The sequence below is a fragment of the Balaenoptera ricei genome, chromosome 10 (assembly GCF_028023285.1).
Source record: "Balaenoptera ricei isolate mBalRic1 chromosome 10, mBalRic1.hap2, whole genome shotgun sequence".
Taxonomy (NCBI): Eukaryota; Metazoa; Chordata; class Mammalia; order Artiodactyla; family Balaenopteridae; genus Balaenoptera; species Balaenoptera ricei.
In genome coordinates, this window is record NC_082648.1 from 69,836,190 (window position 1) to 69,854,874 (window position 18,685).

The window sequence follows — 18,685 nt, forward strand, 5'->3', positions numbered from 1 at the left end:
GCTTTATGATGTGCAAATTTGTAGTGGTGTTTTTAATATAATAATATTAAGTCACTTTTATAAATGTTTTACTTGGTTTTCCAAATTTTAATTTACATTAATACTTTCATTATTGTGTCGGAGTTTGGGTTATGCTTATCCCAATTATTTTTCTCATAGATGGTGTGGATTATGTTAGGAAAAAGTCTATGCATGCTTTGAATACATTTATTCTTAAAAATGTATTGTGTGTGTGTATATTTTATGGGGGAGGATTTCTATCACAGGTTAGAGTGTAGTGTTTGCAGGTATCTATATCAGATTTGGGAAAAATCAGGCAAAAGTGTAGACAAAGAAAGACTTCCACGGTATTTTATCCTGGATCTTCTGAGGGACAGTAGAGCAGGAAGAATATGAATTTAATCAAAGCACCTTGGTTCTAGCCAGGAATTCCCTTTCCTGAAATAGATCCTAATGGGGATATGGCCTTTTGAATGGGAGACTACACTGAGTAGCAGTTGAAGCATAGACTTTGCAGGTAAAAGACATATATTCAGGGCTTCCCTGGTGGCGCAGTGGTTGAGAGTCTGCCTGCCAATGCAGGGGACACGGGTTCGAGCCCTGGTCTGGGAAGATCCCACATGCCGCGGAGCGGCTGGGCCCGTGAGCCACAATTACTGAGCCTGCGCGTCTGGAGCCTGTGCTCCACAACAAGAGAGGCCGTGATAGTGAGAGGCCCGTGCACTGCGATGAAGAGTGGTCCCCGCTTGCCACAACTAGAGAAAGCCCTCGTGCAGAAACGAAGACCCAACACAGCCATAAATAAATAAAAAAATATTTAAAAAAAAAAAAAAGAGAGAGAGATTATATTAACTCTAATATTAAAAAAAAAAAAAAGACATATATTCAAATGTCAGGTCCATCACTTAGAGACTGTAATACTACAGACAATTTATCAACCTCTCTGAGCCTCCATTTCCTTATCTGTAAAATATGGTGGTAAAGGTGCCTATCTCCCAGGGCTATTGAGAGGATTAAATGAGATCATGAACATAGATTGTGCTCCAAAAAATGCCTAATACCTAAAAAGTGTATTTTATGAAATAGCTGGTAGCTATTTCATAAAAGCACGTCACATGTGGGTGTGGAGGAGAACAGAACAGGAAGTTCCAGGCTAAAGCTTTGACCACTGGGAGGAGTAGGCAACTGGCTTTTAAGTGAACTCATTGTGTTGTCCAATGTAGTAGCCACTAGCCAATGTCGCTATTTACATTTAAATTAATTAAAATTAAACAAAATTTAAAATTCAGTTCCTCAGTCACAGTAGCCGTACTTTACGTGCTCAGTAGCCGCATGTAGCTGATGGCTACCACACTGGGGAGCACAGGTGTAAAACCACTTTGGCAGAAAGTTCTACTGGACGATGCTGGCTCTGAAGAGTCCATGTTGGGCTAAGCATCGAGGCAATGTTCATGAATAACTGGTTAATTTACCTAAGGTCCACCTCAAAACTAGTCTTCTACCTACTCTTTGATTTATCTTTTATTTTACAGAATCTGAGGCTTATCAAAACTCTGTTACCCAAATTCTGTGCCATTTTCAAGCCGTTAGAATATTTTTGATCACTGTTTATACCAGTGCATGTGAATGTATTCAGAGAGATTCTATGAAGGAGACTGTCCTTGCTTTTCTTGATTGAGTTTCTGAATTCTATCATTAGCCTCATCATCTCTGCAATTATCCATATCTGGTTATCAACATGTTATTTCTACACTCTTCTTCCGCCTCCTCTCCTCCTCCACCCGAACACCCTGTGAATTGGAAGCTGGGAGACTGGGAGATTCTTAAAGTGATCTTTATTTTAGTAGCAGCTGGTTCTTAACAGCCCTGGGTTTGTGGCAGAGGCGACAGGATCTCTTTCCATGGTTGCATCGTCCTAATTATATTCGTTATGGATCGCAAGTTTGGGGATAAAGCGATGTTACATTTGTATGTCTACAGGGTAGCATTTTAAGGTATGCTGGGAAACATCGAAAGGTAACATGTGTAGCCGATGCATTTACTGTCATTAGTTAACCAAGCAGCCCTGGTGCCTCTTTCAGCTCCCTGACCCACATTTCATCCACGCTCTGCTGTTTTTCTCCTGCAGGGTTATTTCCTGAGTAAAGCCCAGAGCTTACAAGTCCCCCAGCAGAGAGCTCTGTTCTGACCTCCCTAAACAGGCAGTTTCACCTGCTGGGCTAGTGCTGTTCTGCTTCCTAGTCAATCTGTTAAGATTTTAGCAGGAGATTCTTGGATACCTTTTCACAAAACATATGGGAGATTGTAATTACTTTGGCCTGGTACATTTTTAGAATTGAGAGAGCAAGGAAGAGGTGCAAATCTTCTGTTCATAAATAACCAAATCTGTGGGCACTTTAAAAGGCATTCTAGGCAGCAGGAGAATTTATGTACCACATTTCACCCTTGGCACACTTTACAAATGAATTGTTCAAAGAGAAATTATATTAGGACAAATAGAAATGACAACCAAGACCAGATGTGGATTTTTAGTTAATATTTATGCAACACCCAAAGGGAAGATAGTATTGCACAATAAACTAAAAATGTCTTAGGCAAATAAGGAAATCTTTACCCCAAGGAGCTGGCACTGCAAAGGTATGAACTCTACAACAAAGGGCTGGAAATGCAGAACAAATGCAGGGTAGGTCGGGGCAACTATAAAAAATAATTCACTGAGGAAGTGGTGAGGTAGCAGATGTGTGGAACCTACTTGGGGAAAATAAAGGCTTAGCACTTTTTTGGACAGTCTGGTGTCTAAGGTAGAAAACTCAACTCAGTCAGCCTAATTTCCTTCATCTGTGGAGAGAAACAGTAGCTTTAAATAGAATATATATGCGTGTGTGTGTGTGTGTGTGTGTGTGTGTGTGTATATATATATATTTTTTTTTAATTAAAAAAAATATATATATTTTTTTCAAAACCCAGGCAGCAATCTCACAATGGGTAAGTATACCTTAATAAATTAAATAGCAATGTCCTCAGATTTGAAATGATCTGCCAGGAGAGTGATGACATCCTTACATCTTTAATCTGATTTCCCCCCCAAAGTTGTTCAAGGAAGGTCAAAAATGCAGGCATTGGCTGCTTCTCAGCCCTTGGAGAGCGGTGCGAAAGAGACCAAGGCTTAATGCCCTGGAAGAATATTGAGACCCACGTTAAATTATAGTAGGAAAATTTGTTGAAAGCAACTGGATTTCTCAAATACAGCTGGATTTTCAGCCTTCCATTCATCAGGGATGGCAAGACGTGCCACTTTGCGGCATTTCTCAGTCTCCTGTGCTTCTAGTTCAGAGGAGTTGGGGGGTGGGGGGAGGAGAAAAGGAGGAGGTGAGGGAGCAGTGTAGAAAATATTTCTTTAAATCTGTTGGCTCCTTGAGAAAGAAGACAGCTCTGGAAAATGCTTACAAGCTTTCAGCAGGCTGAACCCACATCTCTCTCAAGCTTTCTTGCCTCTGGGTCCTTCCTCTTAATTACTGAAGGGAGCCGCCTGTGACTTCCCACCACTCCCACTTTCCTGAAGAGTCAATGCGTTCTTAAGAAGTTTTAACCTACTTCCTCCCTCGCTCCTTTGTTAATACTTTACTATCTTTAACATTGACAGTTAATCCGTTTACCCTATTCTCTCATGATGAAAATTCGTGGATTTTCAGTGGTTCTACAGTTTCTGCTGAGCACATTTACTTGTACATTAACTGTGAACTTTTTTTTCTTCTACCTGTCCAGATGTTTATAGGTGCTGGGCATTACATGGAAAACAAGACTGATAAGGTCCCTGGCCTCTTGGAGCCACAATTCTGGTGGTGATTCCAGATACTAATGTGTACTATGAAGAAAATAATGCAGATTGATGGGATAGAGATTGCTGGGGGAGAGGCTACTTCCTAAAGTGTGGGCTGGGAAAGCCTTCCTGTGATGACCTTTGAACTAAGACTTGAATGCTGAGAAGGAGCTGGAGAAGGTCTGGCTAGAAGGCATTCCACGTTAGGGGGGAAGAAAAGTGTAGATTCCGGAGGAGCAGGACGTCTCTGTGGCTGGAACACAGGAGCACAGTGAGATGGGCGAGAGTCATTCGGCCAGACGAAGGGCTGGCTAGCTGTGGTAAGGATTCGAGTTTTATTTTATGTATAACAGGAAATCATTGAACATTTTCTTTTAGCAGGGAGATCATAGGGTTTCAAAAGAATCCTCTGTCTAATACCTGAAGTTATGACTGGCGAGGGGTGAGAACTACAGGAGTAGGGGTAAGGAGAGCACTTAGAAAGCTTCTGCATTTGTCCGTGTAGGGAACATGGGTAGCTTGGATTAGGACTGGAGCAGTGTGGATGTGATGGGAGTATGTTTTGGAGGTAAACACCTAGGTGTTAGTTGACAACCTAAAGGATAAGAGGGAGTCGGAGAGAATAATAATAATAGTAGTAGTAGTAGTAGTAATAAACAGCTACCACTTCTATTGCATTTAGGACGCTTCTAGGTGCTTTACACATGTTAACTACTTTCACCTCATAATAATAGTGCCCATAGATAGGTATTATTATCCTCACTGTTTTATAGGTGAGAAAACTGAGGCACAAAGAGGTTAGGTGACTGGCCAAAGGTCACCCAGATGGTAAGAGCAGAGTGGGGACGCAAACTCAAGCATCTGATTCTAGAGGAGGGTGCCCTTCTTCCAGTGTCCTAGGATCCAGTATCAACATGTAAGTGCAGTGGAGGGACACAGAGGACCTTGATGGGCCAATTGATATGATCTTAAAAACTTTTTGACAGTGAGCAGAGGTTATGGGGTTAAAAAAAAAAAAGGTAAAAGATCAGTCTCTGCCTTTAAAGATACAGTTCCCTCTTATGTGCGTTTACTTATGTCTTTCCCAGGGCACAAAAATGGGCCCTTCGTGCATGGCATAATAGGTATAATAAATATTCATCAGTTCACCAGTGAATACATAGGTTTCCTTGTGAAATCAGGAAAAGATGTTGCTTTGTTTTGCAGACACCCAAACCACAGTATTTGCTTTTCAGGCCACTGCCAGACATCCGGGGGGCTCAATTTCTTGCCGCCGTTTTGGAGAGCTTGCTGGTTAGGTGCTGCCTTTGGAGCTATGGCCGAGGTATTGGGGGGAGGGAGGGACTCAGACCTCTACAGGTCTGTTTTCCATGCATTGTGGCTGCCATGCAGCAGGGGGCGCTGCAGTAGTGTTCATCGCGGTCCCGGGAGCCACTCGTCCAGCCAGAAAGGGGCCAAGCCGGGAGGAGATGTGGCAGGCAGCCCACGGTCCTCTTTGGTCTTGCAACTTTAGTACCCAGAGCTCGTTCTACACAGACCATTCTTCTACACCATATTTCATCATGTTGGACGTCTTCCATCCAGTCCTGCATCCGGGCGGAAAGGAAAGGGCATTAGCTTCCCGCTTTCCTAGGTGTAAGGATAGCGCTGTACTCGGTTGTACAGGCGTCTCTTCTCCGTGTTCTTGGGGTCATCCTGACAGCTCCCTTGAAACCACGAAAAGCTCCCGCAGCTGCGGGGTATGGATGTGTGTGCGCTAGTCTTTCTTCCCTCTTCGGGGTCCTTTTTTTTAACCTGACTGCGGGAATATTTCCCTCCCCACATGTCTCTCCATTGACATTCGGGACAACGGTCGGCTCGGAGCTGAAATCTCTCCCTCCTAATATACCCGTCAAGCTCTCCAACGCCCCCCCCCCCGCCCCCCGCACCGTTTCGGCTCACGCACAGTGAGGGTGTGTGACAGGTCGCGTGTGTGTTTGTGGCAACCAAGTCTGCAGCACTCGCCAAACCTGTTCTTCCTCTCCCGGTCCCCAGAAGTCTCTCCAGCTGACCGGACCTACGCCTGGCAGCGCTTGGCACACGCAGCGCTGGGGTTGAGATCCAGTCGGTGCTAGGCGCCGCCAGGCAACAGCGGGGCGAGCGACTCCGTCCTCCTCGGTCTCGTTCCTCCTCTAGCTGCCCCGCCCAGGGCGCACTCCAGCTACCTCTTTGAGCTGTCTTCCAGCCGTCGCCCCTGGGTTCCCTGGGCTTCCCAGAGTGAAATCGAAGGTGAAAGAAACAAGAGGAGGGCGGGAGGTGGGGAGGAGGAGCCTCCGGCCGGGGGAGAGAGTGGGAGGAGCCTTTAGCCCAGGGGGTAGCGTGGGCGGAACCTTAGGGGCGGATCTGGGTGGAGAAAGGGGCTGGGCAAACCCGGTGGAGGGTTGGCCACGCAGGCGCGGGGGGCAGCTCCGAGAACCCCACGCGGGAGCTTCTGGAGTCTCCAGCCACCGCTTCTCACTTCATTGGAGAAGGGGCTGGGGCCGGGAGGGGAGCTAATAAAGAGTGAATGAGCTGCAGCCGCTGTGGCGGCCGGAGAGTGCCCGAGCGGCACCGGAGCGGTGCGACCGGGAGGCGGTGAGGGGAGGCGGTTCGCCTTGTCCCTCCCACCCGCCTTTCTCTCTCTCTCTTCCTCCAGCTGGTCTCAGAGCCCGGCTCGGTCCGGTCCCTCTGTCCCCACCCCGCACTCCTCCACCTCCTCCGAGTCCTACTCCTCACCTAGGGCGCCCTGCACTGCCATGGGTTAGGGTGGGGGCGCGAGCCGCGCGAAGGACTAGCCCTGTGCATCCGCCGGGGGGCGCGGAGCCCGAACGCCGCTCGCCGCTCGTCGGCTCAGGGCATGGGGAGCGCGGTGTGAGCCCGCACCCGGGGAGGACGCAGGAGCTGCGGAGACGGGCGCGAGGAGGAGGAGGAGAACGGTGGATTGGAAGGACCCGAGGGAGGAAGGGAGGGTGGGGAAGCGAGGGAAAAGTGAAGCTGGGAGGAGAAAGCGGCGGAAGGTGGGGATTGATGCTTCTGTTTTTTGTTGCCGCTGTTGCCCTCGCGCTGGTAGCCGAGCCGGAGGGAAGGCGGTGGAGAGATGATTGCAGAGTTGGTGAGCAGCGCTCTGGGGCTCGCTTTGTATCTCAACACCCTGAGTGCGGATTTCTGCTACGATGACAGGTAAGGGGGTGAGAGGAAGGGGTGGCGGGCTGCTTGGGGACTCCGCGATAGCTCTGAAGCTTCCTGCTTTAAGGTTCGAAGTGCGTCTTGGGGGGACTGGTCCAGCACCTGAAGGTTTAGGAGACGCGTAAACATCAACACCTAAAGCAAACGCCGGGGACGCGGGCGCACTGGACGGGCTGAGGGAGTTTGGGTTCCTAGTCTGCAGCAGGTTCCTCTCCCTTGCTTCTAGGCTGTTGGCAGACGCTTAAGTTTCTTAGCGGAAATCACAGCAATTTGGGAAACTCTTTAATGAACGTATTAAAAAATAATCTTAGGTATTCCATGGTGCAACAAAAGCACGTTGAGCGATTTTACGTCTGGTCTGGAAGGAAGCTGCTCCCCGTCCCCTAATAGATCTTCCCTGTAATGTTTCCTTTTATTGATGGGACACTTATTTCCCGAGGTTAAAACATACGTTTGACAGTTGCCAAAATAGTGGAGAAATCGCACTCTGTTTCAACTTTCCCTTTTGACGTATGGTGTACTTTACTTTGAGCCAGGATAATGCTGCTGGTCATCTCTTACGCTCCCCCGCCTCCCTCACCGATCGATGGAGTAGCACTTTATAAAAGCCTGGGTTTTCGTTTCTGTTTGGGAGTTTTACATTAGACGTTAGCGATTCTTTTGTGCTAATTGGGGAAGAAGACGCCCCTAGAGACTGAAGTTGTCTTCTGCGTTTGGGTTAGTTTGGGTGGCTAATGAGACCTGAACTGTGTTGTCAAAGAAACTGCATCGATTTCTGGGAAATGTCACAGTTGTGCTCGTGTCTCTACCTATTTTTTAAACGTTGTTAGTGTTTAGAAACTGATGAAAAGCTCTAATAGCCATTAGGGAAAAATTCCAATTTGTGCCTTTCCGGTGACTTAATCTGATTACAATTAAAACAGATGCATAATTAAAATATATTAGGGAGAACAGCACGCCTGGCTAAACTTATTAACCGTCCTGGGGTGTTTTCATGCTCCATTGAAATTAAACCATCCAAAAAGTGAGCACAGATTTACTTTGACAGCTTTTCAGCAGCCTCTCTGGGTTATGGAAAGTGAATGGATCCTCAGGGTCAGGGCGAGGCAGTGAGTGAACTTAAGCAAAGTGGTTGATAGTGAGGGGAGAGGAAGGCAAATTTTTCTCCCGGTGGTGCTTAGCCATATTCTGTATCCTCTCGTGTGCCCACTCTACAGCTAAAAGCATGTTCATGGATGTATGCCTTCAGTCAGCGAATCTTGGTTCACACCCACATGTCTGTTATGAAATACCCTGATAATAGGTACAAGAACATCCAGCAAACCCTTCTTAATTCATTTTATGTAGTGTCTATCAGAGACTAGTTGATAGGAAGCCACTGTTACACATAAACTTTTCCTCAACTTTTAAGCAGTGTACACATTTCAGCAGTTTTGCTACGTGCTTCGAGAAGTAAATGGTCTGTGTGTAAGAGTGAGGTCAGCTGCTTCTGTACCCTCCAATTTTGTGTTACTCTGCACCTGCTATTTCTAGAATATTGGCAGGAAAAGCTCTTGCTTCCAAAGTTGGGTGACTTTTCACTAAAGCGAGCTCAGGGAAGAATCTGGGCAGTTACTGGCACTGTTGGGGACAGTTTGAAGAGTAAGCATTTAAACCAATAATTTAGGGCTTATATAAAAAAGTAACTTACTGTAATACTGTAACTATTGTAGAACACTGTGATAAATCAAGCAAATAGCATGGTGTGGCTATTCTTTATTGCTGTCCAGTTCTTTAAAAAGTACATGTCAGAAGAAACTATCCTAATAAAGATTAAGGCTGGAACTAAACTACATTTGCGTGTACATTTCTCTGTAGACTTAATGCTTATTTTGTGTTCTTTAATCATCAGTCAGAAGTGTTAGTGTTGTAACTCGGCAGAATGGTGTGAGTGTGATGATAAATTAGTTGTGCTTTGATAGTTGGCAATTGTTATAAGTTCTTTACCTGTTATAGATTGAATGGAGCGTCAAAATTCCTGAGTTATACCTAGCTGCATAGATGAATTTAATGTGATGATTTGCCCGTATCATCTAATTGATAGCATGCCCAATGTATGGCATATAGACAATATATACCATTATGATGTTAAAGACCTGTAAATATACATTACACTTAGTTACAATTTGAAAAGTGTATTTTACTCTAATTTTCTTGGTAGCAGAACTGCATATGCAATCACATACTCTTGAGAGTATGAAATCTTACAAGTGTCACACTTGGTTTTTATGAATCCTAGAAATTATGAAATATGTATTAGTAGAAGCATGGCACATATTTGGTGTCTGCATAGCATGTTCAGGTGATTCAGTGCCAAGGTTTCTTCTGTCTCACTGCTCTAACTCGCTTGTGTGAGAAGCAGGGAAAATAGCTGGGGAGTCAAGTGGAAACTGTAGGATGATGATAATGTGTTTATTTCCACCACTCCATTTCATACTACAAAGACTCAAGTGTAAAACTTTGTTTAAACTACATCTGTGGCTTCTGCCGAAATACCGCCCACTCCCCTTCACCCCCCCACCACCCTAGGAACTTTTGTGAAATATGGTTCTTCAAGGAGAGGGCAGTGCTGGGAGTGGAGGAGCAGCTCAAGGAAGGGAGGTGGCTCTTACGCTCGACTTGCTTAACTAAAGCAAGACTCTGCATTTTAGCTGAAGAATCTGGCATTTACTGTAGGAGGGCTTTCTATTGCTTCAGCTTAAACATTACTGCTGTGGTACTTCTCCAAGTTATCATTTCTTTTAAATGTAGTGCTCAGGTTTACTTTATAAACTATATATGTAATTATATTCAGTGTTTGATGTAGCTTGGTTGAGATTAAGTGGTAATCTGAAACCTTCTTCTAGCAAAATCAATTTCCCTATGGTAAAATTGAATATTTTACAAGTGTTTCTGTGCTAAATGTAAGACTATGGCTCTGATGTGATGAAACAAACAGTAGAAGAGTAGAATTCATCATATCTGATGAAAAAGCATATACAGTTTCAGCTTCTTCCCCTCTCCCCTTGCCTTCAATCTAGTAAAGACTGTATTGAATCTTAAATTGTGGTTAGAGTAAAATTGGAATTATAAACATGCAGTCTTTGCCAAAGTTGAAGTCATGCTGCGTGTGACTTCGTGAAGGACTGTCTCCCTTTCTGGAGAAATTTGATGTTAGGTCAGTGGGAAAAACTTGCTGACCCCGAATTCTCTGCTGTCTTACATATTTGTCGAGGATAACATTGCATCACTTCCCCTGCATCCTCTTTAGAAGTCCTGCTATGTTTTGCATAAAGATAGCACTAAAAGAAGAGTCAGTTTACTTCAAAGCAAAAAAAGTAAAATATAACTGCTGTTTCGTAGTGTGATTTCATTTGGCACATATCATCTAATTGACGGCATGCCCTTTGTGATAGATAAGTAAGAACATAATGCACCGAATACATCTTTTTAGTCTCATGTGAGTAAAATAATGCATTAGTTTTTTAAAAAAAAGACAATTTGAGTTTTTGAAAGTGGGAAATGCGTTTGTGGCTGCTTTGAAAAGTTTTTTCCTTATTGCCCATTCTGCAACTTTTAAACTCACCCATGATCATTAGCATTACCTTTAGGTTCCTTAGTTATTGGTGTGCAGTAATTTTGTGAAACTTGGAGAAGCAACTCCACAGCAGGAATTTCTACTCTTGAAATCAAACCTACTCCAAACTTTCAGTAGCACATCCCTAATTTAGTTATTCATTCAGGTGTAAATGTAAATCTCAGTTTTATAGAAACACTTGTTAAGGTTTTTTTTTCCTTAATGTTATAAAGAGTTTGGTTAACAGTATTTAAAATGAAGGAATAGAGGATTTAAGGTATATTGACAAGCTTTTTAGAAAAACTTTTTTTTTTTCCCTGAAGATATTCAACTATACTTTCTACTTGGTCTTTTAGTGTTATTATCTGTTTGGTTTTTGACCTGGTATAAGAATAGCTTGTGAAATGATCAGTCCCTCTAACGTCTCTCTGAAAAGTTCTCTCTAATAAATTTGCCTTGGACCAATCTGGGTTTGTTATCTTAAAATTCTAGTATGTTCAACCACTGAAGGCGTGTCTGGTATTTAGTAAAACCATGTTTAGAAAGAATTACTATAAAATCAAAGTAAATAAGGGAGAAGTTTGCTTTGCATCAAAGGTTGTCTCTTCAGGTCTTTATTGGAAGAAGCTAATGTGTACAAGAGTGTTATTTTACTCTCATTTCCTTCCCAGTTGATAATGTACTAAAAAAAAGGCCAGTGGGTACAGTTCATAGTTTATGAAATATTATGAAATATTTTATGTGACATTTTATTTTCTAGCTAAGTTTTGATTGTTTAATCAGATCTATGTGGAAAAGGTTCATTTTGCTGTTTGAATAAGTACATCTCTTAACGGTAAATTAAAATTAAAATTCGGTGAAACAGGTATGGACCACTTTGCCTTACCTCCATCGAGCTTGTCACATGGGGTTTATCCTAGCAAATGACCCAGATAGAAGCACTGAACAGACATGTGCAAATGCCATAGGGGAAATTGCTTGCCAGCCATCTGTCTCTTAGTTTTTCTCATTTATAAATACACTATATTTGGGGGAGGGACTGCATTTATTGCACATTATTAGTTTACATCATCTCATCATCTGCACTTAGTTTTTCAGAGCTAACGTGTCCCTACAGTAACACTGAATTCCCTGCTGCTATAATTCTGAAATAGCTACAACCTTTTGGATTCCAACATGAGTTAAGAGCAGTTTGTCTTCCTAATCTCTTTGTTGCTATTCAGCGCGCTAAAAGCACTTGTTTAAAATGCCCTTGATGGTGCAGCTGTTTATCATAGGCGAAGGGTACGTTTTCTCTAAAACAGGCACCTTCATAACATTAGGAAAGGACAAAGTTTACCCTTAAGGCGCTCCGATAAATCTGTGGCTGACAGACCTACTTTCTTATAACTTCATTATTCTCACCCAACATGCTTTCAACACTAACATTCATCTCTTAAATTTTTTGGTCCTCTCTTGGAAGCTAAGTCTTACATGAGCTTTGGGTCCTTCCTTTAATGGCTTCACAAAAGTGACAAGTGTGGCAGCCTTGATGGAAAGGACAAGTGGATTGCTGAACGTAAGGACCTTCCCTCTATGAATAGCTGTCCTCATTAAGAGCCTAGTTGAAAAAAGTGGAGAGGCCTATCACCAGGAGCTACATCCTATTTTTCACGGGTTGAAAAGGGCATAATGTTTTGAATCATTACAGGTGTAATTATGCACAACGCTAGATGGTTTCTTTGAAGATTTGATTTGTATGTGTTTTTGAGGAATAAAGGACTACATTCATTAATTCACTAATTATGAACACCACTAGACATGGGCTTCCCTTATATATGGTGCATAATACAAACAGCAGCTGTTCCCCATTGTCAGTAAGCGTCCCTGTCCGTCCTTTCCTACCTGTACTTTACCAGGTACTATATAGTGTTTGAATCTGGGAATCTGGTGATAGACATAAAAAATGCTGATAGCTTGTCCTTTAGCAGAATTTCACTTGCATTGACTCATGTTTATTTCGATTGATACTCGTATTTTTAAACTTTTATTGGGATTCTGTTGGCTTCTTTCCCAGAGCATCTCAGCTGAGGATCCATGGTCGATGGTTTGAACTGGACTTCTTCTTGATCTGGTGCTCATTGGCACTTTATTCATATCTGTGGAAGCTTTAGAATACCTTTCCCAAATGGCTCCTTCCTAATTGTTCAGGTCAGTTGTTTTCCTTGGAGGTCTGCAGTGGCTGAACTCTTTGAGTTAACTAGATTTGCCTTGACTGGTCATAGGGATTGAAGACTTTTGCCTAGAGATTATTTTGGTTGTATTTTCTAGGCAGTTAATTCCAACAAGATGCAGCACTATCAAATTTCTATTGATCTCTTTTCCTCCACTCTGACAGTTTAGTTTTTCAGTTACATCTGTCAGTTTCTCTGGTACTCAAGGTTTCTTAGAATAAAAGTTATAGATGTTTGTTTCAGTCTTTTAGAAACTTTTGGGAATTACAATTTTGGGTTCAACCGTGAGCTTTTTTCTTTACAGGTAAGTAGGAAAGAATTGAGTAAGCCTATCTATTCAGGAGAAATTTGAAGAAGGTGGGAACACTGAAATGATTTGTTTTCAAGATTCTACATTAAAAGTTTCTGTTGTGTTTTTAAAGTAATTTATTTTATTTAAGGGCACTTCATAAGATACAGTTAATTTGAGTAACTAGAAATGATTGTTTTAAAGATGAGATGGAGAGAGATTTTGACTTGCTGATGTCTAAAAAATTAATTTGGAAAAGAGATTAGAATTCAAAACCCTAACTCCACCTTTAGATTCCATTTTATCATGGAAATAACTGAAATTATATGTACATTTACTTATTCCAAGGCTATAAACATGCCGCATTGCTTGAGGGCAGTGCTACTGTATCTGTTTTAAAAGTACCTTAGTACGTGGCAGAGGAGATGCTGTTTGCTTATGATAAATTGGTGTAAGCTTTTGTTTCTTGATTTCTTTGCTGGGGCATTTTGTGATATCAGGGTGAGGCAGGGTCTGAAGCGTGGCACAGCATATAGTTATTGTCAAGGAGACTGACTAAATTACATGATTTGTCAAATGAAACACACATCAGTGCCCTTGGAATAGCAGCTATGTGGTAGGTGCTGTGTCCAAATAAAATGTGTCTTTCCTTTTGTCTTTGATGACTAGTCTTTATTTCTGTGGAATTTATTATAATAAATGTGTGATTATTCCTCAGGAGCATGAAGTTAAAAAAAAAAAAGCAAGTTCACTATAGTCTTATGATTATGGTTTAACTAGGAAACAATTGTATATTGTCATTACAGAGCCATTTGGGAAAAGGGGGGTAAGGCTGGCAGCTGTGTTGTTCCCCTGGGGACCATTCTCCTTGTTTTATAAACTATCTTTTGTGTACCTCTGCCCTCCTATCTTCAGGTTTTTAAAGGTATTATAAATACTGAGCCTGCTGCTTTGGGTTGTAAAAGATGTCTTAAGGTAGAATACTTGGGTCCGAATAGTTTGTCAGGTGTACTTTTAGAATAGGATGTTTCCCTCCTCCTCCAAATAATTAACTACAGGACTGCTCTCCCAAAGAAATTGAAAAGAGCTCATTTTGACAAAGCAAGCTTCTAATGGCAAATTTTCCAACTACAAGTTTGCAGAAGAAAAGTTCTCCGATGATGAAGAAGTTTAATCAGGCAAAAAGACATTTTTATTTGCAGAAATAGGCCCTTTAGTGGGAGGCAATTACTTCTAACTGATGTGAAAAACTAGTATACCTGAATTCATTTGGTAAACCTTATTTAAAATAGGAAGGTTATTCTTGTTATTCTATTGAAAGAAAAAAAATGGAGCTGAGTTGTGTCACTGAATTTATATTAAAGAAATAAGGTTTTACAATTTAACCCACTCTTATAGGGATATGTACTGACTTAACCAAAGAAAATGAATTTGAGATTTGAACAAAAATCTATTATAAAGACACCAGTGTCCAGCCTGAAATTACCAACTGTAGTTTGCCACAGATATCTAGTCTTCTATTTAAAATATCCTATTGAAATGATCTCTTTTGGTTTCCTCCACCTTTATATTTTTAAGAGTCTTTGTATTTTTTCTTTTAGAAACAGTGGTGTTTTTGGCTTTCGTTCCATGTTGAACAGAAAATGAAATTTCACTGTTTTAAAACCTCTTGTATGTCATTAACATAAAGTAAACCATTTCTGTGAGAGAGTATTTAGTAGCTTCTTTTAAATTCAGGCCTGATATGATACTGAGGATGCCTGTGGTAGGCCAGGGGGCTTTAGACCTGGTCCTCTCTCATAACCCCCCACCTCCACACCCTACCTTCATCCTTTAATATGGATGATTACCTTTTAGAAAATCTTTTAAAATGCAGTTCAAATTCTCAGTTTCTTTGAACCAGACGGATATTTTGGTACCTCTCCTAAAAGGACATTTTTGAGCTGGGCCTCTTGTTGGATCTCTTTCCATCTATGTATATGTATATATATTTCTAGATCAGCGCTTCCCAAACTTCAATCTGCCTGCACATCGCCCGGGCTTGTTAAAATGCAGATTCTGCCTGGAGTGGGTCTAAGAGTCTGCATTTCTGTCATTCCCAGGTGTGATAGATACGGCTGGTTCATGTAATGTACACATTAGTTCAGTGTGTTTTACAGATATTCGGAAAAGACTGCCTAAATTCCTGTATTAAAAAAGATTTAGGATAATCTTTTATATCTCAAAAGCGTATGAGTTTAGCCATTTTATTTAATCTCTCTGTTTTGTTTTATATTTGTTCAATCATGACATCTTTAAATTGATCTTAAGAGTTTAAGATATTGTGTACATTTTGAAAAGGTAGAGAGCCTGCTAAAATCTAGGAGATGATCTCTATTGAAATATCTTGTCACCAACTTGTATTTACAGTATCATCTTCTTTGTAGTTACTGTGGAGACAGATGTTGGATTCTGAGTTTTACAAATAAACTGATAGGCGGTTGCCTTAGGCTTATGACTTGAATAGATGCTGATGCCTAAACTGAGTCTATAGCCAGTGCCTTGATGAGTTTGTACTTTTGTTGAACAATCCCTTGTAAGGAAACTTGGCTTACACTGAATGAAGATTATAGATGTCAGGCAGGTGGCAAAATATAGGCATTAGGCAGCTGAGAGTAGGAAAGATAAAGATTTATTAATGATATTCAGGCACTGCGTGATGCTACTGGGTAAAGGTATATCTACATAACATTAGAAATGCTTGGGCCCCTTTGATTTTTTTTTAACTTGGTACACTATACCTCAGCCTTTGGGTGCTTTGGTGGATTTCTGAATAGGTGAATACCATATATATGTGAAGTTTTCCATTCCTACTTAGTAGAAATCTTTTTAAAGAACTTATTCTAAAATAAGTTATAATTCTTTCTTTCTTTTTAAAACACTGTCCTCTGTACTACAGGCAGTATTGTGAAAGAACACTGGGCCAAGATAAAAGAGGAGAGGTCTTTAGTCTCGGAAATAACACTTAATTAACTAGTACTTGAGCTACTAAGCCTCTAAAACTTGGTCTTGTAATTGGTCAGGAAGTGCAAATGATGATAACAGCTGCCAACCACCGAGTGAGGACCGAATGGAATAGTCTGATGAATGTTTTCTGTGTGTTTAAAAAGCTGCATGATGTTGGAGTCAGATGTAGACGGTGTTGGACCAGAGGATGAATGACTCAGTTATCCCCGTACGTTAGCATCTCACTCTCTTCTCCCCTGAGAACAGAGCTGTGTTCTACTCCATGTCCTGGCTCACTTTTTCACTCAGAGTCAATGGTTGAGCTCCTGTGGTCTCAGCTTCTATTGCCTGCCCCATCTCTGCTTCTAATCTCTGGCCACCCTTTTGGTCAGCTGTCCCTGGTCTCACTGTAGAAGCAGGTTTGGCTCTCCTGTATTTCTTTTCTGCTGCTTTCCCTTTGTTTCTGGTCTCTGTGCTTATTTTGAATAGATATTCTGGCCAATCTGAGCACTTCTTTCCTTCTGCAGGGTGAAAGGACCAATTGCAGTGCATCGGGTGTGAATAATCTTTGGTACTCTGGTTCTGCTTGGCAGGGTATATTGTTACTGGGTACTCATGATCTCTCTCTTCAATGAAACCCCTTTTCTTTTGGGAGTATGTTCAGATTTAGAGCAGTTCTGGCAACCCAGTGATTAGGAAAGATAGATGTCAGATAAGCTGAAGTTTTTCTGCATTGAAGTGTTTGTGTTAATCAGTGGTGTACTGAGAATCTGTAGTAAGTGTGCTTAGCACATGTACTAGATGGTGACATCTAATATCTAAACCTGGTGATACATTTTTGTAACTAATTAGAAAATGTTTTTTTTCTTTTAGACCTTTCCAAGCAACAAGGTGGCAAAAAGTACAAAGACCACAAGAGTTTTGGAACCAGATAAACTAGGGATCTAATCCCAGAACTGTTACTTGCTAATTGTGTAATTTTGATTGTGTTACTAAAACTCTGTTCCTGTTCTATAGAATGAGGATAGTAATACCTAGAGTTCTTGGGAGAATTTAATAAGTTTTATAAAATGCCTGGTACAGTGGTATCTGAGATACTTATTAAGTATTTCTCTTGATCAAGAAGTTATTCATTAACTTTATAGCTGATATTTTAAAATCGTTATAACATCTAAAAATATTGTAGAGCACTTAGGGAATTTTCTTTAAAGCCAATATTCAAAATTTAAACTTATTTCCAATAATATTTAACTTGGTATTGCAGATAGATTTAGTGTCACTGAAAAGTTCGGTGAAGTATATTAAATAATTACTAATTTAAAATTTTAATTTTCATCTTGGGTTATGGGTTTGGAGAAATGATGTTGAAATTTAACCATTATATACACACATATGCGTGCATACACACACACAAATTTTGGCAATAAAATGTTTGTGGTAAATACTTAACTGTATAACTGAATCACTTTGCTGTATACCTGAAACTAACACAGCATTGTAAGTCAACTACACTCCAATAAAATTAAAACATAAAAAAAAATTAATTGAACAACCAATTAAAAAAAAAGTACATACGAAAACCAGAACTCAGATATCTCCCATCTTCTTCACTTCAAGTGACTTTCTTCTTTAGATTAGATAATACTTACTGTGTGTAGGAGCGTAGGCAAAATTATGATTTCTTAGCATCTTATAAGAATTGTTTCACTCTCTGATGTGTAGCTTAGATTTTTAAGGAAAATCATTGTTTAAGGACATATCTTAATATTAAGTTATTCCTTATTAATATTAATAAGAAAAATCTTAATGAAAATATGGAGTTGTTTTCGGTTATGTTGCAAAAGATAATGTTGAGTAGAGAGTTAGCCCAAATCCCAGGAATACTTTTTATATATCTTTTGTTTTACAGTGAGTAAATTGGATAGAAAAGCTCTGTTCTTTGAAGCCTTTTCTGGGAAGCTTTTTACTCTCTAACTTGCTCTCTCACCAGGACCTACATCTCACATTAATTTATTTACAAGTAGTTCTGCCTTTAAGAATATTGATCTCTTTCTTGATTAAAACAGATCTTTCACATGTTTACTTACCATTTGACACTAACATTTCTGGCTTTCTCCCCCACTCCCCCCCACCCCAAAAAAAGAAAATACTTTCCCCCTCAAAGTCCAAGTAAGCTTAGCATGTTGAAGGTTTACTGTATTTATAACACGGTTTCTTCTTTAAAGTCAGGGTGAGGCTCTAATGATCCTCTAGGGTTCTTCCAGCTTAAAGCAGGTCACAGTTATAGGGTTTAGGGTTTGGACTCATTTGCCTAAGAACTATATATGATATTGGCCATTTGGAGGCAATTGATAATGTTTTCAGTAAAACATTGGGCATTTTGCTACACATACCAGATCAACTAGGGATCTAATGTTTTACAGTGAAAATGAAAATGAGGCATTAATACAACAAACCATATCAACCACAGATGTTTTTACCTCAGCCATGATCATCATTTTATTTCTCATGTGTTACCTTCTTATTGGTTGGAGTGTTTATTATTCTGTTCCTATTAATAACTAAATTCTAACAGCAAG

The 18,685-nt window shown here is 40.9% G+C and overlaps 1 protein-coding gene across 10 annotated transcripts in view; it reads left to right on the forward strand.

Annotated features, from left to right (window-relative positions):
- The window catches only part of TMTC2 (transmembrane O-mannosyltransferase targeting cadherins 2), a 1,049,079-nt gene that overhangs the window by 110,463 nt on the left and 919,931 nt on the right, over positions 1-18,685 (forward strand). For 6 of the 10 annotated variants that reach the window (XR_009505423.1, XM_059936616.1, XM_059936615.1 and 3 more), the window contains exons 1-2: positions 6,276-6,774; positions 6,909-7,018. Coding sequence is in view for 9 of the 10 variants with exons in the window: in XM_059936616.1 (XP_059792599.1) it covers positions 6,936-7,018 (83 nt within the window). In the remaining variant the exon portion in view is untranslated. Of the gene's footprint in view, positions 1-5,880; positions 6,089-6,275; positions 6,775-6,908; positions 7,019-18,685 lie in introns of those variants that run through there. The other 4 variants (XM_059936611.1, XM_059936612.1, XM_059936613.1 and 1 more) reach the window with 4 other exon arrangements.